General features: G+C 29.1%; 2 protein-coding genes and 2 non-coding genes across 13 annotated transcripts; 3 read left to right on the top strand and 1 right to left on the bottom strand.

Annotated features, from left to right (window-relative positions):
- Nucleotides 1–2,448: 2,448 nt before the first annotated feature.
- On the bottom strand, nucleotides 2,449–15,560 carry LOC123304997. The gene is made up of 11 exons (XM_044886583.1): nucleotides 15,524–15,560; nucleotides 15,183–15,309; nucleotides 14,956–15,102; nucleotides 10,641–10,819; nucleotides 10,363–10,569; nucleotides 10,078–10,299; nucleotides 7,178–7,581; nucleotides 6,222–6,396; nucleotides 5,319–5,578; nucleotides 3,563–3,803; nucleotides 2,449–2,664 (listed from the first exon to the last, which is right to left on the bottom strand). Exons 1-11 carry the CDS (start codon nucleotides 15,536–15,538, stop codon nucleotides 2,449–2,451), a joined length of 2,193 nt encoding a protein of 730 aa, XP_044742518.1. The 5' UTR covers nucleotides 15,539–15,560.
- Nucleotides 15,561–15,993: 433 nt separating this feature from the next.
- On the top strand, nucleotides 15,994–24,517 carry LOC123290699 (RNA-binding protein squid). Of its 10 annotated transcripts, none has more exons than XM_044870970.1 (8): nucleotides 15,994–16,266; nucleotides 17,803–17,843; nucleotides 18,476–18,750; nucleotides 18,927–19,058; nucleotides 19,126–19,384; nucleotides 22,161–22,226; nucleotides 22,746–22,871; nucleotides 24,041–24,517. In XM_044870970.1, the coding sequence occupies exons 1-7, from the start codon at nucleotides 16,103–16,105 to the stop codon at nucleotides 22,796–22,798; spliced, it is 990 nt and encodes a 329-aa protein (XP_044726905.1). In that variant the 5' UTR covers nucleotides 15,994–16,102; the 3' UTR covers nucleotides 22,799–22,871; nucleotides 24,041–24,517. The 10 variants fall into 10 exon arrangements, with proteins under 10 accessions (XP_044726905.1, XP_044726903.1, XP_044726904.1 ...); XM_044870968.1 differs by having other exon boundaries at nucleotides 22,728–22,871; XM_044870969.1 differs by having other exon boundaries at nucleotides 19,126–19,393.
- Nucleotides 18,321–18,392, top strand: LOC123291162. Its single transcript, XR_006534946.1, has one exon. It is a non-coding gene; the product is annotated as a small nucleolar RNA snR61/Z1/Z11 (small nucleolar RNA).
- Nucleotides 18,789–18,860, top strand: LOC123291163. Its single transcript, XR_006534947.1, has one exon. It is a non-coding gene; the product is annotated as a small nucleolar RNA snR61/Z1/Z11 (small nucleolar RNA).
- Nucleotides 24,518–24,921: the final 404 nt, after the last annotated feature.

Raw genomic sequence — 24,921 nt, 5'->3', positions numbered from 1 at the left:
ATATAACATTTTTAACAACATATTAATTTTAACAATAAGAAATTATATAAATGAATTTACAACAATCGCCCCAACGTAATGATGTTTTTTGAGAGGGACTGTTTCTGGTTCTAAACGCTAGACCACACATGGGCGGCGTATGATGATGGATTCATCAAAATTCGTTAATAAATTACTATTTATTTCGAAAACAAAAAAAAAATTCACACTCTTTATTAATTTTAATAAAATCAATTAATTTGTAACACAAATGAAAATTAAAATTTTTCGCCACAAAATCAATAATAGTTTGAATATTTTATTTATTTACGGTGTAAATTGGATCTGTGTGACGTATTTTCGTGAACACGGTTTAATAGTCGTCACACACAATGTAAGTGCAGTTGTTGGATTTTCTATACTTTCAATCCATACATACACCGTTTCTCAATGGAACGAAGAAAATCTAAATCGTTTGTTGGAAGTCGTAGATGGTCGTGGTGACGTGGTACACAGTGGTGGGTCACATCAAAAGAGATATACCTAGAATATTGATCCTTTCTATACATGATGACGTCACAGGTACAGAGCTATATAGAAAGTTCTACCATTGGAGGAGCTATTCGAATATCTATACCATGCCTTAAACAAGGATACATGATTGTATTAAATAAAGATGAGGATATTCTCAATACCAAATATTATTATTTTAGTTTATATACAACTATCTACGATTGGTAGACATTTTATTGTTTTACACCCCCCACCATCATTAATATACTGCCCACGTGATTATATATATGTATAAATATATATAAATGAATAGAACACCTACGATTTTAATATTCTTCTATTATTGATTCTATCTCTATTCAATTAGAAATTTCGATATTGTCCTTGTTTAATGATAAAAAGAAAAGTATAGTTAGCTTAGCATGGACTATAAAGTCCAAAATGTTAAAGTTTAATCATTAAATAAAATGTTAAAGTTTAACATAATTTTGTTAAATTTTAATTACCTACCAAAAATAGTGGCTAATTTCTACAAAATTAATTGCTATTATCATATTACATATTATTCAATTAGTATACAATTATTCTTTTTAAGTTTTTCGTACGGCTAAATGTTGTAAAAAGTTTGAAACGGATTTTTAAGGGTAATCGAAAACTATTTATAATAAATATATGCATTCTCATCAATTTCGAAATACTTCTCTTTTTACCCAATTATTTATGAAATATTTTCCATAATCCTGTTTTCTCGTAATAGGTATACAGAGTCACCTAGCTTCTTTATAATATGTATAAGGAAGTCTTGTGCCTCATATTTCACATTGTGATGAAAACATTTTATACTTTAAAATATTGTGCAGAGATGTATATTTTATTACTCTAAAATGGAAAATGAAAAAATAGCGTCGCTAGTTGCCGCTAACACCAGTGCCATCTGTTATTAAGTAATGAAAATCTTATAATATAAAGCACTGTAAAGCACGATATAAATGATAATGTATGATAATTTTGGCCATCTAGTGTACTATCATCGCACATTTTCGTTTTTTTGTTAGAAGAGATGTTTTTTTTCTTTAAAATGAGAATCGCATGTCTGTTTTGTTCTTAGGAAGACAAATTAAAATTTTTGCGGGGATGCCAACGATAATATTTTCTTCAGTTGTTGGAACTATGAGAAATTATTTGATTACACATAAAAATGATGATAACATCTGACTGAACGCAGATTCTCAGTAGCTAATATTTTAGTCTAAGAAACGAATAGATGGCACAATTACTTTAAGAGCTGTAAGTCTGGTTCATTTTACTTGTTAGGACCTTTTTGCGCTTTTTATTGTTAAATTTAAAATGTAAATAAAAATATGTATAAAATAAAATTTAAATAAACAATACTTTTTTTAGTATATAACTTTTATCAAACAAACTAAAAAGGTCTAAAGCCCAAGTTTAAAAACTCTCGAAATACATCACCACTGAAACTTTCTTTAGACAATTTCTTACTTAGGAAAATTTTCAGTAGCTCTCTTTCACGAGGTCTGATTTTCAGTTGGGTGGACAGGACTAGAATTGATGGATACCTTCTTTTTTTATTATTCTTACATGAAGATCACCGTCACTTTTTCCCATTGGTCCGGACTATTAAAAAAAAGGGTACCTAATTGTTCATTTATTACAAAAAACAAATAGAGTTTGTATATTTTATTAACAGTACTGTTTTATATCGTATACTTTGTGCAATATTGTAGAATATATGCAATTATTACAACATATAAGATATGTGACTTGCCATAACAATTGTAAAGCGATTACATTATATTGTTGCGTTTATTGTTTTTACATTATATTATTAACGAAACAAAAATTTGTTTACGAAAAAGGTAGAGAGGTACACGACACAAAATTTATAAATAATAATATATATATAACATTTCACATTGTTTATCAAAAATATCTACTCTAAAATGGTAATTGTTTGTTTGTTTCATATATCAAATCTAATGTTTTACAAAAACCACGATAATCAACTTCATCACGTAAACCACGCTCAAAACTAAAACATTTACATATAACTTCAAACTCTTGCATGCTGATCGATTTCATCATATCACGAGTGGATAGGACTTTCATTAATTGGTTTTTGGAGACAGTTCCACAATTCATTCGATCATAATCCTAAAGAAAACAAACAATTGACTGAGTTAACTGTTAAAAATCCTGTATGGAAAGTGTTGAATTTCAGTGCTTGCATTATCTTTATTAAATTAGAAGAGTTTAAAAAGCCAACACAATTATGGCGGCCTTTCGGTCGACATTTGTTTTGGTTTTCGAAAATTTTACTATTCGAAGTATTTTCGAGAAATTTTTATAAGACTACTAGTTTAAGCTACCTGCTTTTCGACTCCCTACCTTTTAATGTTTTGGAGAAAATGGATACCAAAGTTTTGTTCTATAAAAATAATGTTACGAAAAAATGTTTCAAAATAAAAATACAAAAAAGTACAAAAATTGAATTTTTTCAAAATAACAAAATATTTTTTGATTGGTTTTAAGCCAAAAAATACTCTTATGATTTTTCTCTAAACGCTTAGTTTTCGAAATAAAAATTCTTGAAAAATTAAAAATGAAATATTCGATTTTAAGAAAAATGTGTTATTTTTTCTCGGAAGAAATTCGATTAGCTAACGCAGCTCCAGCGCTAAGAATTTTTTTATATATACGAGGTATAAGAAAGCATTTTGTTTTTAGAATGAGGTTGTTCAGCATATAACACCACATTCTCCGCCTTTGCTGATTTAGTAATCATTGTATATTTTTTCCGGTAGTAAAACATAATGTATGGAGAGGAAAATATTACAAAAAAATGCGACCGCGCTTTTACAAAACGCACGTCACTATTACTGAACAAGTCCAATGATATTTTTATTTATTTGGAAGAGCGAGAATTTAAAATAAGTTATTCGATTTCCATCACTATATACGGCATACACCGCGTGTTGGTAAAATGTGGTGGAAACGATCAAATAAATAGCTGAGACAAATACAGAAAAATTGTAAATTTAAGAAAATTTACCCTAAATAATTCCAATAAATTCGATTTAATATCACATGCTTTCGATAATTTCTGCATTGCCACAGACAAAATGCGCCGTTCTTCGAAATTTAAAAAGTTTCGCACAGAGTCTCGAGTTGGTAAATGTTGTACTGGTACAATCAAAGGTGCTCGTTCTAAACCAGATTGCGTCAAACCTTCTTCGATAACATCGGTCAACTTTTTATATTCGACATAATTTGGACGACCTGGACTTGAAAACCTACATTCAATAAAAGCTTAGATTAAAAAAATAATTGTATTAATTAATAAAGAAACCAATAAAATTTTCGCCTTTCCCGGTAATCGCGGTGAGAGTTGCTGGCATATTTATAGTTTTCATTAATAATAAACCCTCTCAAAATATTGTAACTTCTGAAGAACTTAGAACTTTCGGTGATTTAAATTATTATCATCCTTTAGGCAGTTGCACTGCATCCGATAGAAAATAGGGGGTTGCACTTGTTAATTGCACAAGATCTGTGAGTCTGCAAGAAGTTTATGATGAGTGATAGAAGGTGGAATACATCATCAAAGAGGCGCAATTAGCAACATGAGCTACTAGTGATTCCTGGATGTGGGTTGGAAAAACATCAATATGATCGTCCGCTTAGGAACGGGCCACAACTCGTTAACCGCTCATCTACATCGAAAATTTTTGCATGTTTTGTTTTGTAATGTTTCGGCTCTTAATCAGATTTTGAAAAAAACCGTTGATACTATTCGAAAGTACATAAAAAACTTGCTATTTAAAAAAAATATTAAAATCCGATGATTTGCCAGAACTGTACCTACGAGCTGTTGAAATTTTTCAGACAAATTCGTTTTTCTCAAAATTTAGGTTATGTATTGGGCTAAAATTAAATTCCAACACTTTTTTATGATCGTATTGTTTCCAGAATTTTAACTCAATCCCTTCATTTTTCGAAAAGTTATCAGAAAAAATTGAAAATATGAAGTTACTGCGGTTTTGTTGAGATTTTAAGATTATTTTGTTATATATATGGTTTGATAGCAGGCAAGGTCGATGCAAAAATTCATAACCAACAATTTTTATTTTTACTCTCCTCAATCCGAGAAATAGAAGCAGAGAAATTCAAGAAAACGTCACCAATGAAAACAATTGTAGAGGTAAATTGTCCCAAAACCTCGTGCGGATTGTTCCGGAACCGGAAAACTCCTTTCCTCTGTTTTTTTTACAACGAAAGAATTCTTTTTTTTTTTTAATTAATCTTCTCCCAAATATAGATATACAAACAAAAAAATTGGTTTTTTCTTTTTCTGGCAAAATATTCGTCTGAGAAAACAATTTACTGAATTATATTCTGTTTTAACATGCAAAACACTACCCTAACCAAATTTCCCGTGACAAAATATTTCCCCAGTTTCCAATTTGGATATAAGAAAATTTTGCTAAAAAGTTATTTGTTATATTTTCTTAAATATATAAAAATACAAAAAAAAATTTAAAGCAGATGGACCAGAAATATAGTTGCAATCCCACTTGGAGGATAGAGAACACGAGACACTATCTGTCTCAATTTGTTGGAACAGCTTCCACATACAGAAACTTACCATATATGAGTATTATACATATACATATTAGTATTTTAAAGCAAGCTAATTCTACAATTAGACCAAATGGTGTTGCGAACCTATAACCAGAATTTTTGTAATTTTTTCTCATATATTATTTTGTTTTTTTCTTCTCTAAAACATATTGAACATAGGTACTTACACCGCCATTAAAGTATTATATTCAGTTTCAGTTAAGTCAAAGCGACATACATCCAAGGCTCTTTTGAAATCATTTTTTGTTACAACCAATTCATTATGCTTATCAAAGGTTTGAAGGAATTCTAATGGACGTATACGTTCGCGAATTACTTTTGATTTAATTTTTGCTAATATTTGAACAATATCAGTTTCAATTTTGTCAGGTTTTTTTTCTGCTGGCTTTTTATTTATTCGTTCTAATACGTCCACATATTTATTATACTGAATAAAAAACATAATAAAAATAAAAAACTATCATAATAAAAATAACTTTTGAGATATATACCACGTGACCAATAGACCACTTTTTGAACGAAACGGGAGACATTCAATCCCGATGACCGTAGAAAAACCGCGGGTAGTAGAATTGCCCAATCTTAAAAATTATAATGTTTAAGGTTAGATAATTAGAAAGTAGCGCCCTGGAGAGTGATTTAACATTTTCGTAATGTAAATACACTTTTAATGTTTATTTAAAAGTAAAATTTCATAAAGCAACGACTCCCACGGGTCTTAGCTGCGAAAAATGTATACAGATCATAGCGCTACCATAGTGACATACAAGAGCATTTAAAATCGGAAAAACAAAAATATTAATCGTGTGGCTACTTTGAGCTCAAGAAATCAGAAACGCCAACCTTAAATGAATGCAGACCGCAACAACAGTTTTGAGTAAAATGGTCACGTTAGATATACTCAGTAATTCTATTCGTTTAGACTAAAGTTAACACCTATCGTCATTCATAAAACCAAATTTGGAAAGCTCATCGATAGCCGTGTGTATAATTATAAAGAAAACATTGCCAAATCTTCTTTTTCAGAAATCTAATTTTTACAAAGAAAAAGGACTACTCAAAATGCATACCAACGGTTCTTCAACTTTTCTAGAATCGATTTCTGATAAGAACCAACTAAAATTGAATCCGACGTCATCTATGTAACGTTGTTCAAGTGCATATAATTCTTCTGCAGATAGTAAAATACCATTTGATAGTAAAACTTGCCGCATTTGTGATCGAGAACAGTGTCCATTACTATGCCTATGGAAGTTAAAAATTTATATGCATCTAATATCTGTATATAGAACAGCAGAATTAATTTAAATTTCAAGCGCGGAAGAAATAGATCATTCCAAAAAGTAAAGAAGTAAACTAATCTAAGTAATTCGTAAATAGAATTTTTAACAAAAGATTTATCAGATTATTTGGATTTTTTCAAAGAGGTAGAAATATTAAATCGTATACGAGCTATGATATGCTGGAGAAAAGTTAACCAGTTTTTCTAGTCTATGGATTATTAAGAGTAATTAGGACCCAAAAAACATGAAATTTCCGATCTATTTGTTATAGTCGAACAGATAGACAGATAGAGGAGGGTGTCTTAAATATCTAAGTCCTCACAAAGAATGTTTTAAAAGTATGGATTCGGTTAAATAATTCATTAAGATATTGAGATATCGAAAAATGAATATTCTGGTGGAAAAAATATTTGAAGAAAGAATTCTTAATAAGTCTTAGAAAACTCTGAAAAAGTCTTAGAAACTTTGGAAAAGTATTAAGAACTCTGAATAACTGTGAATAAGACTGGTTCAAAAACTTCTTCGACTTAGAACTATTCTTTCTTCAAATATTTTTTCCACCAGGGTAGATATAAAAGGAATTGGAGTTATTAAAAAGCATAAAGCATTTTAAGTGCTAAAAATAGCACCTAGCAAATTTTTTAAAAATTAGAAACTATTGCTTTACGCACTGAAAATAAAATCTTTACCCCGACTTTACGAATAATTTTCAAATATTTAAAAAATATATTAAAATAGCTTACAAATCATAATCCCTAAAAGCTGGTTTCAGTAGAATTCGCCTAGAGGTAGTTTTACGCTTCACTTTATCCAATGCTACTTCACATAATTCTTTACGTTCTTCCAGAACATTACCCCAATCAGTGCCTCCTTTTCGTGGCAATTCAAATACTTCTCGTTGGGGTCCAATTTTTGATAAACTTGGATACTTCTCTAATTCACGAGTTGTAAATACAGATTCGATATCCGACTCAAATGTATCATAGCATATACGATTTGGATCGATTGGATCACGATATTGTAGTGATAATGCTTCAAATTCTTCGGGCGTAATATATAATCGACCCAATTTACTAATTCCCATTGCATCAATCCCACGTCGAAACTGGCTTATTGTACAACGTCCAGTATTTAATGGATCAAAATTCTAAAATTATATTTTTCTTTAAATAAATTGATTTTAATCTAGATTCTAAGTTTATATTTTATTTTATTGAGCCGGTTATAGAGGGATGATGAAGGATCAATAATGGCTCTTCACAAATCTCAATTTTGTATAGATTTTATGACTCTAATTAAACGGCTAGGGCTTTAGATAGTTAGCATATAACTAGCAGTCCTTATAGCCATAATACATCTATAATAAAGTCGAAAAGCTCGTAATTAAAAATGAATACCTACGAAAAAAAATTTGTGTCGGAGAAAAATTTCAGTTTCCGATTTGGTAAAATATCTTTTTTTATTTTAAGTTTATTTTGACTCAAAAAAAAAAAAAAAAAAAAAAAAAAAAACTAACAAAAAAAAACATAATTAGGTAGGTCTCCTTGAGGAATGATTTTTGAGTTATCGACTAAAATCGAGACGTTATATCCCAGAACAATTTCTTCAATTGATACAGAAACTTGTGATCAATAGGAAAATCAACCAGACTTTCATGGCTATGGATAACAATGGATAATTAAGATACAAAAGCCATACAAATCCAGTTTGTGATGATCATATAAACATTTTTTGAGACATATGCAAAAACCGTGGCTCTGCAACTACCTCTTTCAGAAAATTAAGGATAGTAATTCGTAGCATCACATAGGTATACTTTCGCTTTTATAATATTATAGTACTATGAACATTTATATTAGATTTATTTATTCACTTCAATCTTCAAAATAAATAATTTGTGTCCAACTAAATCATAATAATAGAAAATACTTTATTTTTCAAAAATAAATAGAATAATATTATTCATATTATTGTCCAGATTATTTTTAAATTATAAATGTGAACCTTTGAAGACACGTCATAAAATAATTTCTTTTATATTTATTGTAACGGATGAAATTCATCAGGTAAAAAATAACCTATCTTAACTCCCTAATAACAGTAGGAATCTATTTCATTATATTAGAACGGGAGCTGGGGGAAGTCAAGGTAGTGGAATATATATAATATTTGAAAAATATTTTTTCTACAAAATCTGTTGACCTTAATTCAGAAATTTTTGGGAGAAATACTCATGGCCTGCCAGAACTCAAGTTCATTTTTAGAGATTCTACGAATAAATCGGCTAATTATTTTATCAAATACTCAGCATATTTACGGCCATAGTGCGATTTACATTTTAGCAGTAATTAACATTTTTGAGGGGAAGGTAAATTAACTTTTATATTTAAAATTTTAGACTTTTCTAGCACAGAATTGTAAGAAACAAAAATAAAATTATGTCATCTACAAAATTTATAAAATGAATGAAAGGAGTAGGAGCGCTATGCACTTTTCTGCAATCGAAACGATTTTTAGCGACTGATCTACGTGTACTAAATTAAATTTATCTCTTTTAAGCGAGATTTAAATAAATAAAAACTTTTAGTCATATGCAAAATATTAAGGTATTGTATGGCGAATTATCCACAATTAGTGTAAAAATTTCTGGTAATTTAAATTTTAGAAATTACAATTTTTTAGAAACCATGCTGTTTGATATTTATCAAATAAATTCATATTTTTTGGATAAGTTTCTTCTCTCAAAGGTGAAAAGTAAACGACTTATTTTGATACAGTATTTCTACCTGCTAATGGTTGATCTGTACCTATATATAAAAATGAACCCTTATTTTACAGGTAAATACATAAATTGTAGGTGAAACGAAGTTCACCGGGTTATCTAGCATCTAGCGATGTCGATAAATAAATCGCAAGAGTAGTGCTAAGTGTTTATGGCATCGAAATCTTGAAAATTCATGTTTTTCACATGGTCTATTGTAACTATATTGCCTGTTCCCGTTTGTTTTATATTCTATAAAACGTAGAATATTGTGTATCGTAGAGTTATAGTTAAGACAGGATAATGTCTGTCGAGTAAACTAGTGAGAATAAATTTTATTTTGTCCAATCCGATAAATTATTTTCTTACATAATAGCATACACGGAATGCAATGTTTATGTTACCATAATATTTTTGAATTAAGTTGGAGTCTGGAGAAACTTACAAGCTATGTTATTTTCACGGATTGAAAAGACACCAGCATTGGCTTTTGGATGTCACACCAGCTTGCTGACTAGGATAGAAATGTCCGCTGATTGATTAAAAGACCACGCCACCATTATACTGTAAGCTCTCGGGTTTAGACAAACAAAACAATAATTTTAAATCGTCGGCATTTAAAATTATTAAAATTTTAATGGTTTTGAATTGTTTTAAATCTTATCTCTAAAGCCATGGACTAACCAGCATGCCGGATTGAATTTTAGAAGACACATTTTATAACGCCCAAAAGACGAAGAGGAGTCTCTGATACTAAAATCTGTCTCTGAAAACTTTGAGTATTTTTTAGGCTTCCTTAAAAAGGGTTTTTTTCTGGCTTTCCTTATTAGATTCCGATAATTTACGTCAGAGAACTTAATATAGTTAATACGCTAAGCTTACTTGAAAAAAGTATTTAGGTCGTATCATATTTTGATAAACATGACGTTGAATTCTAAGGATAACATTCATTAAAGCTTCCTGTTCCGGTTTAGGTACTAATACAGGATGAAATACATTTTGAATTCCAAATACACTTGCTGGACTCTTCTTATCTATTTCTGGTCGAGGTAATTTGGGTAATTCTGCATTTAGTATTTTGCCAGGGAATAAAGTATGTAAATCCTATAAAAGAAAATGTGTAATTCTTTAGATGTCGACCTATTTTTATAGGATTTTTAAATTTACTCCTCCGATATCCAACATTCCATTTTGGTCCATATAATTAACAGCTTCATCGATGTCTTTTAAAAATGCTACATAATTTATTGTATAGCTATCTTTAATATATTTTTTAACAAGTAAATTAAAATCTGCTGGTGACACAAGAAGGTTTAAAAATGATAAAATTCTTGCAAAATGTGCAATTGTAACACAACCAATATTTTTTGCAACCTAGAATGTATAAGGAGATTGATGTAATAATAAATAGAAAATCAAATTCTAATTTTAAATATTTTATTTACGAGTTCATAATCTTGAAAATATGGTCGCAATACTAAACGTCGCATATTTATAGCCGTAGCTATTTTAGAAATGAGTAAACATAAACGTCGTTGTTCAGTCTGACTGAGACGATTCACATGTAAAGGATCATCCCATTCTAAGCCACTTACAATATCTTCATTTTTCTCGAAATCTGGCTCTGTTTAAAAATAATTTAAAATTTATCATCTCGAAATATGCGTTTAATAAAAAATGTAAGAACTCGAATTATGAAAAATAACATTGTAACAAATTTTTTAATAGAATTTAATTTAAACGATGACGTCTTTTATTTTTGGGTATCAGTTAATTTGGATTTAGAATTTAGATATATATGTTAATCGTCATAAATAGTCTGATTTCGAGTCATAAAAACACTTTTTTCTTTTAAAATATTAAAATTAAAAATCGTAATTTTTAAACTGTATATCACGTGACCTAAAACGCGGGTAAGCCCTGCTGTGATGTCATAGCGGTATGAGTCATAGACCATCAGTTAGTTCAGTGTAGACAGCTGGGTATAATATATACATAGATTTATTATAATAAAGTATTTATATTTATTATAATCAGATGTCTATGAATATATCTGTCAAATTTATTTGTGTTATTTTGTATAGTGATAACCATATTACGTCATCAAATTGGATGCCCGCATTTTTGACAGTTTAGAAAAGATTTAAAATTTAATTTAAGTTTTTGGCAAGAAAGCGTGTGTATTTTTCCGAAATAAACTTTTGGTGGCTTTTTATTAGCAAAATCAACAGTTTGAAGTACTTTTTCAAAACTAGTGGAATACCCTATTGCACACATAGAATAATATACCCTAACTAGCCCAGGAGCCAGCAATCCTGAAAGCTCCGTGATCACGGATTTTAATATTTTTAATAAAAAATAAAAGTAATTGTTCAGACGAACAAGATTTGCTTGGTCAGCGTGGATTTAATTAGCCGGAAATATTTTAAAAAAAATCATTAATTATTAAATTTCCGGAAATTTTTTCCGTCATCACGGATTTTGATCAATCTTATAGAATTTTGTGCGAAATATTATAGTCAACAAGAAAAAACCCGGCCGACCAAAGATTTTTAGCCGGAAAGGTCCCGCAGACTTATTTGAATGGTATGATAAGGGGTAAAATTTATCCATTATCACGGAAACCTTTTTTTTTTTTTTTAATTGAAGCGTTTCAATGTTACATTTATTAATTTCTTGGTATGCGGGCTTACAAACGGCCGGAAGTATCGCGCATACCAAATTTTAACGTGTAAATGAGGATTATACTATTGAAGATTTTACTTACTTAAGGACAACTCTTTTAAGATCTTTTTTTTATCTCTGATTTCTTCCTTAAATTTTTAACTATTTATTCTATTAATTAACTCAAATAAGAGGAAAATGAGGAGGATTTTTATTCAACTTGATCATATGACAAATTATTGTCAAAATTTTAATTTTTTTTCCTCTTTGAATGTTCGCTTTCTAACGGTTTCTGTACGCCTGCAAAGAGTGAGCGAGGCAGATTTTTGGTCTAAGTTGAAACCTTGCATGAGTTCGTCTCTTTCTATTCCACATGAATTTCATATTTACCTGCCTTAAAGATACGTCATACACAATACCGTGGAGTGTGGTTGTTCTACGACAGGGCTGCATAGTGTTAACTCTCTTACTCCGGTTTCTGTTTAAGTCCACAGAACTGCTCTAAGAGTAAGTGAGAGTAATATTGAATTTATGTTAACTTCCCATAGGTCTTTCTCTCTTACTCCGAAAAGGTCACAGCATACCGTTTTCATTTATTTCATACGGTTTTCATTTGTTACACAATTTAGGACCAGCTGTGCCTCAGGCTTTCGGCAAGATCGCAGAATTTATTTTGAAAAAAATATGTAACACCACTGCTCCAGAAGTTCACTTAATTTTTGATAGATATCTATCACCATCCATCAAAGATTCAGAAAGATCAACTCGTAAAGAAGACGAGATACCATTTGCTATTACCGGGTCGTTACAAAGCAGACCTACAGATTTTAATAAAAGTTTGAATAATCCAAAATTCAAAGACGCCATCGTTACCTTTTTACATAATCATTGGACGGATAATACATGTAGCTCAATTATTAAGGACAAAAAAGTTTTTTTAACAGTAGAAGACAAGTGTTTTGTATATACTCACAGTGATGGGGTGATAACTAGAATACTAGATGAAAATTACATGTGTCACCATGAAGAAGCTGATACGAGAATATTTTTCCACTTAAACAAATGTTTGCCTCAACAAAAAATACTTATAAAATCATTAGATACCGACGTGTTAATTATTTGTCTTGGAAACATACATAAATTCAAAGAGCAAGAGATATGGATTACAACCAAAATTAATAACGAAATCAATTATGTTAACTGTACACAACTCGCAGAGAAGCTAGGTCCATCGGTCTGTCGAGCTTTACCGGGTTTCCACGCTTTTACAGGTTGTGATTATACGGCAGCTTTTGTCCGTAAAGGAAAAATTAAAGCCTACAACCTACTGTTAGAAAATGAAGAATATCAGAACATGTTCGAGCATTTGACGAATCCGGAAGACATAAATAATAAAGAAAAGACAGATTTAGTACAGCGATTCACAAATGAAATATATAACTTAAAAAATAATGATGTAAACGGTGCAAGATTTGAGTTATTTTTAAGATTTTTCGCCAGTACAAACGACAAAGAAGCATTTTACAAAGGTATGATAAATTTTAATTCAAGTAATATTCCACCATGTTGGAAATCTTTAATGCAAAAAATATTTCGCACCATTTTTGTCAATGCAATGTGGCAAAATGCTACTGAACCTACTTGTATATTATACGATCCAACAGAATGTGGGTGGCAAGTTAATGAATCTGGTAAACTTGAACCATTGTGGTACGTTGGCCCATCAGCACCGTTAAAAGTTGAAGAAATATTAAGTTGCCAACAGAATGAGGAAGAAAGTGATGAATCAGAAGAAGAAAGAAATGATAACTTCGATGATAACGATGTAGATGATTATTGATCAATAAACTAGTATAAAATATATTCTTCGTCCGAACCTTCATTTATTATATGATCAAGTTGAATAAAAATCCTCCTCATTTTCCTCTTATTTGAGTTAATTAATAGAATAAATAGTTAAAAATTTAAGGAAGAAATCAGAGATAAAAAAAAGATCTTAAAAGAGTTGTCCTTAAGTAAGTAAAATCTTCAATAGTATAATCCTCATTTACACGTTAAAATTTGGTATGCGCGATACTTCCGGCCGTTTGTAAGCCCGCATACCAAGAAATTAATAAATGTAACATTGAAACGCTTCAATTAAAAAAAAAAAAAAAGGTTTCCGTGATAATGGATAAATTTTACCCCTTATCATACCATTCAAATAAGTCTGCGGGACCTTTCCGGCTAAAAATCTTTGGTCGGCCGGGTTTTTTCTTGTTGACTATAATATTTCGCACAAAATTCTATAAGATTGATCAAAATCCGTGATGACGGAAAAAATTTCCGGAAATTTAATAATTAATGATTTTTTTTAAAATATTTCCGGCTAATTAAATCCACGCTGACCAAGCAAATCTTGTTCGTCTGAACAATTACTTTTATTTTTTATTAAAAATATTAAAATCCGTGATCACGGAGCTTTCAGGATTGCTGGCTCCTCGCCTAAACAGAATCGCATGCAGAGCAGAGAAATAAACCACCTTGTGGTATTCTAATTTATATACTGATCACTAGATGTCAGGAGCTTGGACTATACGTCGATAAATGTAAATAAAACTCAAAATCTGAGATTTCCTTGAAAAAAAAATATATAGTCCAAAAATCCTTTTAAATTCAAAATTTCAAGAAATTTTCGAAATCGAAGAAAATTTCTTCGATTTTGAGTTTTATTTACATTTGTCGACGCGTAGTCCAAGCCGATGGTCTCTAGTGATCAATATATAAATTAATAGTTAAAAAATTATAATATTAAAAAGTCAATGATTAGTATATCACAAGGTTGTTTATTTCTCTGCTCTATGAGCGATTTATGGCGATTAAAAATGAAAAATGGATAACTATTAATAAATATTTCAAATTTAACCGTATACTTCGAAATTTCATATTCGCTTTATAGAATTTCAGTGTTAGAGTATTGTCGTTCATTGAAATAGAACTAAGCTCTACTTAAAACAATGAATTGCTAAAACACGACAAAGACATGTTTGACGCCTCATGCGACCTTTGCTCTTTATTCCAAAGCTAAATATTGCAATTTAATTTTTAATGTGATACCTTTAGTATGAATTACATCACATAATTGAGTGTATAATATTCGCCCATCTTGTATCCGAAAATAATCAGCCAAATCAATAATTTCTTGATCTGATAAACCAATTGCATTCTTCAATTGATTTGCAAATATACTAATAAATTCAGATTCTGTAATCAAATTTTAGTATATATTTAACTATGTTTCAATAATTCAAGAGGAAAAATTTTATTAAGCTAAGCCAAGCTACCTTTTACTACACAATTTCCTTTCGGATCAAAAGCACGAAAATAGTCATACAAATTTAAACCTTTTGTACGAAATATAGCGGCTCTTATTTTATTACATGTTCGCCATACATCACGTAGCACTATTTTCTATAACAAAAATAAAGTTAAAAAGAAGAAAATTCATAATATCCAAATTATAATATAAAGAGGGTGGTGTACTCATATCAGTCTCATGAACAATCCTCTAGTACGAATTTAGCTTATTAACTATGATAGTACCTAAGTTGCTTTCCCACAATCCACATACGATAGGAGTGAATGACCGCGATTCTGCTAGGAAAATCATGTTTTGTATGCTTACCTTAAAATGGACCATTTCTTGAAAAATATAATTGATAATTTATACAAAAATAATTACAATAATTTAATTTTATTAACCTGAATGAACTATCTTATTTTGATTGAAAAATTCTAGACAATCATAAACAAATGAAATTTGTTACATAAACAGATTTCTGTAAAATTTTTGTTGACATTTGAAAGAAAAGAGCGGGAAATAGTTCCCAAATATTTATTAGTTTACAAACAAATAAATTTATTGATTTAGCGGGATTTATTATATCTAAAGACATAAGAGCCATTATCTTTTGCTATAATATGCGTTTAAAATGTGTTTTGCAACGCATCATAAACGTTACGAACATTCAAATAGAGAACAACGCATACATAACAAATATATACAACACGATGATTGGTTGAAAATGGTATCCGCTTACCCATAATACATTGTAAATGGTACAGAGCGTACAGCGGTGAAGCCGGTGTTGCGTCTTTCCGGCATTCTCTTTACATCAAGCTCTTGTAGTGTGTGGATGTATAAAGTGTGTTATTTTAAAAATAAAATACAAAAGTAAATATAATATAAATTAATTAGTTAAGAATGGCTGATCAAAATCAAGAATATGAGATGAATAATGGTGAAGATTTTTCTCAAGATGTTTCCACACAAGGTGAACAATTAAATGGAACTAATGGTGAAAATGGAAGTGGCGATGCTCCGGCCGATAGTGGAAGTGCCGAAGCACCAGGCCGCGACGATGATAGGTACGTTAATTTTATTCTAATTCTCAATAAAGTTCAACAAATTTTTTAATTAAAATTTTGCAAATATATAATTTTACTTAAGTATTTCTATATTTATTTTGGCGGCCAAGTGGGCTTCGTGTTATCTTGAATCATCTTTGATATTAAATGCAATTTATTATATTTTGAATATCAATTGAACGCTAAAAAATGAAATAAATTAATTATTTTTAATATTTTTTGTCAATTTCACAGCAATTATTTTAATTTGTATTCTCAATTAATATATTTCTATGTATGCTGAATATATAAATAAAATGGCGGCCCACGCTTGGGGCACCGGCGCCATTATATTGATTTTTGCAGTATTTGGGTGTAAATTCAATTTGTTTCAAAAAGGCCTCCAATAAATCGGAAATCAACCTCAACTGCTTTATTTACTTCAAAAATTCGATTTAAGCTAAGCGACTCTGCAAACCAAACGATGCTTTTGTTTATTATTTTAGTACCAGAAGTGGGGTTGAGTTTCTTGTATTTGGCTGCTATATAAGGGCATTATGTATGCTAAAATGTATTTGAAATATAATTTTCTTCTATAATCTGGATTTTTAGATTTTCTTGTTACAGATCTGCATGATTTTATAATTAATATTTTGTGTTTTGGTCAATCAGTAGCTATAATTTTTTGTTTTTATATTCACACAGCGTCATTATCCTGATATTTGTTTTTGAGATGAGTAGAGTATCCAGAACCTTTTTAAAACTGAAATACATGATACCCTTAAATACGAGAGCCTTAATGAGTTTTAAAAAAAAATTTTCGTTTCAAATGTAAATGTAGTTTTGTTTCGAGGTTGGGTTGTTCAGAGTTTGCATCAAAATTCGTTCGCAGCATATAGCATACGTGTTATTTAACGAGGCCTAATAGCCCGGCCTAATGTAAACTGTAGGCTGTGTACAGGGTTAACACATGATGTATCTGAACTAACCAGACTTCATTTCCTCAGGTGTGGATCAGTCGTCCAGTAGACCTAGGGTGCAAGCAATCGGCGAGATACGGATGTGATATGCAGTATTCTCCGTCAACCCATGGTAAACCTTGGGTAGCACTTTCATCATCTAAGATTTTAATAAAATTTAAACATAAAAACTACATTTTTGGGCCAAAAGAGCCATCAATTTAAATTTTAAATCGCATTAACATAATTTTAATAAATGCCCGTTTGAAAAAGGGTTTATAATTTTTTTGTTTTTTTCTAAACTATAAATTTTTTTATGTAATTTTTTTTCTTCCCATTTTAAACTTGCAGATAACTTTTGAAAGACAATTGTTCGAGATTTGCAGATTGTTTTCATGAAATCAATAATTAATTTTGTTTATTAATCATTTCATACTTAGATTTCTTACTATTTTGATTTTGAATTGAAATTGATTTGTTGTAAATTTAATAATTGTACTCTTTAACTTACTTTCACACTTAGTTTGGCAACCGGTAGAAATTTGATTAGGTAACTTTAGGTTGTCTCAACACTTATCGTTTAATTTTATTATTTCAGAAAACTTTTTGTTGGTGGACTTAGTTGGGAAACGACTGATAGTAAGTATTGTTGTAATCAAAATTATTTCTCGTTTTATATCATACCTCATGGATTTATAACTACCGGTGATTTAAACCAGGCTCTGAAACTCTCGAAATAGAGAAGCTTTGGGCCGATCGATAGAATACATTCCTTGTAATCTAGAAGCAGGGCTTCTGCTCAAAGTAATTGCTAATAACCGTCATTGTTTCAATTTTTAAAGTTACATTGCTTAAATGAGATATGATAAAACTCGAACGGCTTATCTTCGAATCTCGTGAAAATTATATCGAATACTATTAGGTTTCACATTTATATTTCTATCAGACCTATTTTAAGTGAATGTTAGTTTGATATGTTTATATATTGTTTAAGCGTAAAACGATACATATACCATAAGCACTGGTTTCCCCAATCTGAAAATAACAATTGAAAAAGATACTAACGAAGTGGTCATTTTTACAACAAACATGTATTTTTTCTTATCTAAGTTAATTTTACTATGATGAATCATTTTAAATGTCAGTTCTGCTACTGAAGTTATTTGACGATAACATTTTAACTGAAAAATTTTCTTAGTGTTCACGAAATTTTCATGAGATTTGCTTATAATTTTAACTTATTTTACTAAATAATAAATTTATATTTACAGAGGAATTAAGAGACCATTTTGGTGCATACGGTGAAATAGAAAGTATAAATGTCAAAACAGACCCAAACACAGGACGGTCTCGAGGTTTTGCATTCATTGTATTTAAACAATCAGATTCTATAGACAAAGTAACCGCTGCCGGCGAACATGTTATAAATAATAAGAAAGTCGATCCAAAAAAGGCAAAAGCTAGACATGGAAAAATTTTTGTTGGTGGATTATCGACAGAATTATCAGACGATGATATCAAGAATTATTTCATTCAATTTGGAACGGTACGAGTTTTTACAAGTTTATAAATTTTTTAATTTAATTATTATGATGAATCATTTTTAATGTCAGTTCTGCTACTGATGTTATTTGACGATAATATTTCACCTGAAAAATTTCCCTATATGTAAATTTTTCAATGATTTTTATTGGTAAAACTGATTAAAAAATTTTTTTCTAGATTATGGAAGTAGAAATGCCATTTGACAAAACAAAGAATCAACGAAAAGGTTTCTGTTTCATCACATTTGAATCTGAACAAGTTGTAAATGAACTTCTCAAATCGCCAAAACAGACCATTAATGGAAAAGAAGTAATTATTATTCTAATTTGTGTAATCGCTTTTCGATTTGAGGATATATTTTTTTCCCTGTTTTCAGGTTGATGTAAAAAAAGCAACACCTAAACCTGACAGTATGATAGGACCACGAGGTAGTGGTGGACGAGGAGGCCGTGGCGGACGTGGATCACGAGGTAGTAGAGGTAGTTACGGTGGTCAAGGTTGGGGTAACCAAGGCTATGGTGGATACGGAGGCTATGGGCAAGGATATGGTGGTGGTTATGATGGTTACGGTGCCGGTTACGATTATTATGGCGGTGGTTATGGTGGATATGGTGGTTATGATTATACTGGCTACGGTAATTACGGTAAATATTGGAAAAGGCATTGAGTAGAACAGTTTTTTGTATTAAGTTTTATGTCTGTTTTCATATGATTATTATTATAAAACGCGATATAGATAACGAAATAGACTTAGAAGAAATATTAAGTAAAAAATCGATTATATTAGGATCTTTGCAAAATGATCATTTTTGCAAACTGAGATTCTGTTATTTACGTTTGTTAAGTATTATAAATACGTATGACTGAAATTAGGGTTGTAAAATCGAACGTGTGTTTAAATATAAGTAGTTTTAAGGTAAAGTAGTTGAAATTTTGTTTAAATAAAACTTTAAAACATTTAAACAAAATTTCAACAATCCGAATGAAAACATCGATTATCCATCGTTAGTTTTGCGTACGTGTACAAAGAATGTAGTTTTAAAATAAAGACAATTATATTTAAGAAATAATAAATATAAGTAAAACTCGTTCTTCCAAACCGGTAACATTTTCTTATATAAAAAATTACCTCATATTTCTTCTTTTTGTTCTGTTTCGCATAGATCATTAATATTTAAACAATTGTTATCTAATTAATAGATAGCTGAGCTACCATTAGCTGGCCTTATATTTTATCGAAAATGATGGCTAGTATATGACAAAGGGCTGTGATTTACTTTGCTCTTAATCATTAATTAATATTAATATTAGCTTGAATCATAATTAATATTTAGCAAGAATGTAAAATATAATTACGATTGTTGTCAGGTCAGGTGCTTTACACTTAAATCGTCCAAATATTTTTTAAGTGTTCATAGTTTAAATATTAATTTAATGTATATATTATTTGTAAAAGCATTCGAATATGTACTATGATATTCGAATTTTTAAATAATGAACAAAGTATAATTACTTTCTTCTTAATTTTAATTTTCATGAAATCAGACATTTTCAAAAAAAAAAAAATTCACGAACTAGGCTCTTTTTTGTTTTGTAAAAATTATAATTTTAGACCATTGAATAAAGAATAATAGAGTGTTATTTCCTGAATTTCGTTTCTTAATCAAGCCTTTTTCGAATAATTATTATTTTTATCGTTTTACAAATTTAATTTTTGATTTAGTGTTTTATTCAATGGTGCCTTTAAAAAAAAGTATAACTTTAATAAAATGTTCATAGTAAATGTGAAATTGGCTTGAAACTCATTGATTAAAAATTAAATTATTCTGGGGTCTAACAACTTATGACCTCAATTAACATCGCGGAAAATTTTGATTATTAATTTATAATATTTTATGTTATTTTAAATGTGAGTTCTTGATTGCAGTAAAAGATGAAAATAAATAAATCAACAATCAACTTTATAAACAACATACACTGTATCAAGAAATTTCTTAAAATATATACATCATTTTTCAGAATATATATTTTCATCAGTTTAAAGCCAGTTTCACAATGCAAAAAATGGAATTATTGAACATTTTATTAAAAAAAAAAAAACAGATTAAATCAATATGGGTGGTCTATATTAAATAAACTCACTAAATAAATAACTCTTAATGTTTTAAATTAAAGTGGTGTCTATGTAATATAGCAATCGATGAAAGTTCATTTAAAATGGACCACACTCTGTTATACAAAACGGGTCGATGGATATGCATCGAGTTTTGAAGCGTATTTTACACATAAAATAATTCTATAGTAATTACAACAAAAAGTAAGCTGTTCAATTGATACAAGGCAAATCATAATAAAAAAAAACATCTCTTTTGGTAAAATTTAATTAAAGAATATATTATGTGTAAAATATACTACCGAAGCCTGGTGTGTTCCTTCTGATTCTAGCTATATATTATTTATATATAAATATAAGTATACGTATATTTAAAGAAATAATTAAAAATATATTTAAGAAATATATTTATATATAAAGATATAAAATACACAACACTTCAAACAAAAATGTTCCTTAAAATATATAAAAAATGCATGTTTGAAAAAAAACAATACTTTGATTAAAAATCCATGTAAATCAAAAATTATGGAAGATACATTGTGAAATGATGTTAAATAGCTTTAAATCAATAAAGCAACATTTATTTTAAAAAATAATTTCATAATGTGTTATTCCATATATCATACAATCAATTGTGTCAAAAGGAAAGGGAACTGTGGCGTTTAAGGCATTAAAAGTAACACTTGAAGGAACAAACAACATACACATTCACTCTTCGTTTGATCGTTTTAATTGTATGATATCAAGACCTTTCACAAATTCCTATCATCAATTTTTTTTGGCTTCTTTGATATTTTCTTTTTGTTGCACTACCAAAAATTATACAAATCAAAATGAAGATATTTGCTTTTCTTATTAATTTTGATGCTTGGCTAGACTCTCAAATTTCATCAAAATAAAATCTTCAATTCAATCAAATTTGACCTAAAGTGCTTATAAATATCTGCTTTTTAAATCTTAGTTGACCATAGTTTGAATTGCTTTCAATATTATGAATTGCTGTTAGATTGTACTTTTTTTCTTAAACTATCTCACCACTTTTCAGTTTATATTGCATGTAAAACAAACAAAAATTTTTTTTTTAAATCCTTGAACAATCATAGACACACGATCTAAATATTTTTTTTATATCATGTATCTAATGATTGCTGTCGATTTTATTGCGTGAAGTGTAAGGTGGGTTCAAGAATGATAATCTTTAAAAAAAATTATCACTCAATACCCTTACAATTAGTTCTCTTATCAAATTTGTTTGTTAATTGACTGAAATGGTTTTTTTTGCTGCATCGTCACAGACTATGGTAACTACGGTAACTACGATGGTAGCTACTCCGGCGGAAGGAGTGGTTCACGTGGGAAAGGTACATAACACCTTTTAATCAATCACACTTTTTGTTTAAATAAAAAAAGAATACAAAATCAAATTATTTCTGAACTTTTTTTTTAATTTGAAACTATTTTTCTCAATAACTTTTGACTAACTCATTAACCACTTTAGTTGATAAAAAAAAACCAATGACCTCTGACATCCTATTCATTAAACCCCATCACCTCATGAAATCTAATTTTGCTTTTTTATATACATTTTTACATTTATTTGTTGTGGCCACGTTTACTTCTAAATTATTTGGTAGTGGATACGTTAAGTTAGTTTGCTTGCACTTTGTTGGGTTATTTTTATTATAAAAACATGTTATTCATGGGACTTAAAATATGTAGCATGCAAAAATATACTCCTTTATACGTAAAAATAAGGTTTAAATGTTGTAAACCGGAATATAAGATTTTTGATATGTTCAAACCATGTAAAAAAATAATTAAGTGCAAGCAGGCCAACAATCCAATGTTTCAATTAATTACAGGGAATTCTGGTTACACAGGTGGCAAACAACGCGGTGGCGGTGGAAGAAATCAACGGCATCAACCTTATTAGAGATAAGATAATATATATCTAGTCTAGCTATAAAAATTAGCTAGTCTAGTATCTGTGTGTTTGTGACATTTTGGTAAGTTTATTTTCATCAACTTAATAGGATCTAAATTTTGTTTTTTCAATTAATAAGGGAACTTAAAACCCAACAAACATAAATTACATTGAAAAAGTTCGAGGAAAATTTAATAGATACCTTTTATAAATCGTTACGAGAAGAACAAGTCTAGTAAGGTCACGATTTCTGATAATTTGTCCCTTATCAATAATGTACAGATTTTTCGAAATCATTGTAAAAAAATTTAAAAATATGCTTTTTCAACTGTAACAGAGAAAAAAAAGTTTTTTTGTTAAAACAAGCAACTTGATCTCAGTAAATTGAACACAATTTCGATGCAAAATATTTAAAAAAATATCGCTGTAATCATGAAATTTTATTGAGAAAAATATGAAAATATTTTCTTAATTTTTATGTGAATTTTTCTGAGATAAAAACTTTCAATAAAAAGAAGTTTAAAAAAAAATTTGTATTTATATAGACTCTTTTACGTTTTAAAATATTTCGGAGGTCTATTTTTTTGATTTTCAAACATCCATTGAGAAAATTTTGTTCACTATTGGAGATCCACATTAAATTTAATTTTATTATAATATTTTTTTCAATGTAATTTATGCTTTCAAATTACAACTAGATAATTGAGCCGTTCGCAGGAAATTGATTTTATAATTTTCCATATTAAACATTACATGAATGACACTATTTTTAGCCCAACTATCCGATGAAGTTATAATTTTAGTTATAGCATGTTTAGGATTTTCAATTAAATTATAAATATACATTTTTGGATCATTCTTATGGAGCTGATCCTGTGAACATCTCAAATTTCAGCTTCAAATCAAATTGGTTTAAGTACACACCGATACGAAAGTTTGTCCAGGGATTTAACAATTCACAAATGGATAGTCGGGTGTTTTCTTAAAAGAAAAAACCAACTAAAGATATATGATGGAGGTGCTTTTGGAGACTTGTAACCACGGCCATTCGACCTATTCTTAAATGAATTTAGAAATTGAAAAATACACGTCTAATTGGTTGCCTTCCATAATGTTCAAATTACATAAGTAATATTTTCTATCGGACAATTCTGCAATTGATCTTTTTGAAGACACTACCTCACTGACAATTTTCTATAATTTTAATATAATAAATTGTTAATTAATAAAACTATATTTATTTGTCCTTAGGTTTGTGTGACAACTTTTCATGAATTCAGTTGACAAACTATTGTGTATCGGGCATATTTTCGACAGTCTGACTTATCAACTCATCATCAACTCCATAAATCCATCTCGTTCGTTAATATATTTCACAATTATCAAATCATTCCATTTAAAAAAAAAAGTAAATAAATGTAAACTTTCATGTTCTTGAAAACGCCATCACACACTCGACCATCCGAACTTAACAAATTCAACCGAAATCATCAAATTGCAATAGAAGCGATTGAAGAAAGAAGAAAAATTGTGTACAAAACTACAAATAAAAAAATAGTTATCTCTGAATATATTTGTAATATTTTATAGAGTGAACTGATTAAACTAAAAACAAAATAAACATTTGTTTCTAATTTTAAGTTAACACTTAAGGTATAAGGTGTTGTAATTTGTACAATGAAGTGAAGTTTCTTTTTATTTACAATTCACGTAAATTAATTAAAAAATTATACTATTTTATTTTTTTTATTTTTTCATTTTGTAGTCGTAATTTTAATTATGATAAAATTAAATACAAATACTAAAATCAAAAATTTATATGTTTGAAATAATTATGATCAAAGTAAATTTGAAGTATATTGCTTCATTTACGAACGCTCCACCTAGATACATTGATTTGTATATTAATTATTGTATATGTGACTCTCAATTATCTTCTACGAAGAATAAAAAATAAGGAACATATGCATTTCTCAAACTTAAAATAATAAGTTCGTGCCCAACACACAAATTTTAATAAAAAGCAATTTTAAAATAAATAATTATTAAGTACTTTGTATGAAAGTAAACAGAAAATGTAATTTAAAAATATTGAAAAGAGAAAATACTTTGCTGAATTGGGCATTGAATTT

This window comes from Chrysoperla carnea, chromosome 1 (assembly GCF_905475395.1).
Source record: "Chrysoperla carnea chromosome 1, inChrCarn1.1, whole genome shotgun sequence".
Lineage (NCBI taxonomy): Eukaryota > Metazoa > Arthropoda > Insecta > Neuroptera > Chrysopidae > Chrysoperla > Chrysoperla carnea.
Note: the sequence above shows the minus strand (reverse complement) of the source record. Positions and strands in the feature narration are given on the sequence as shown.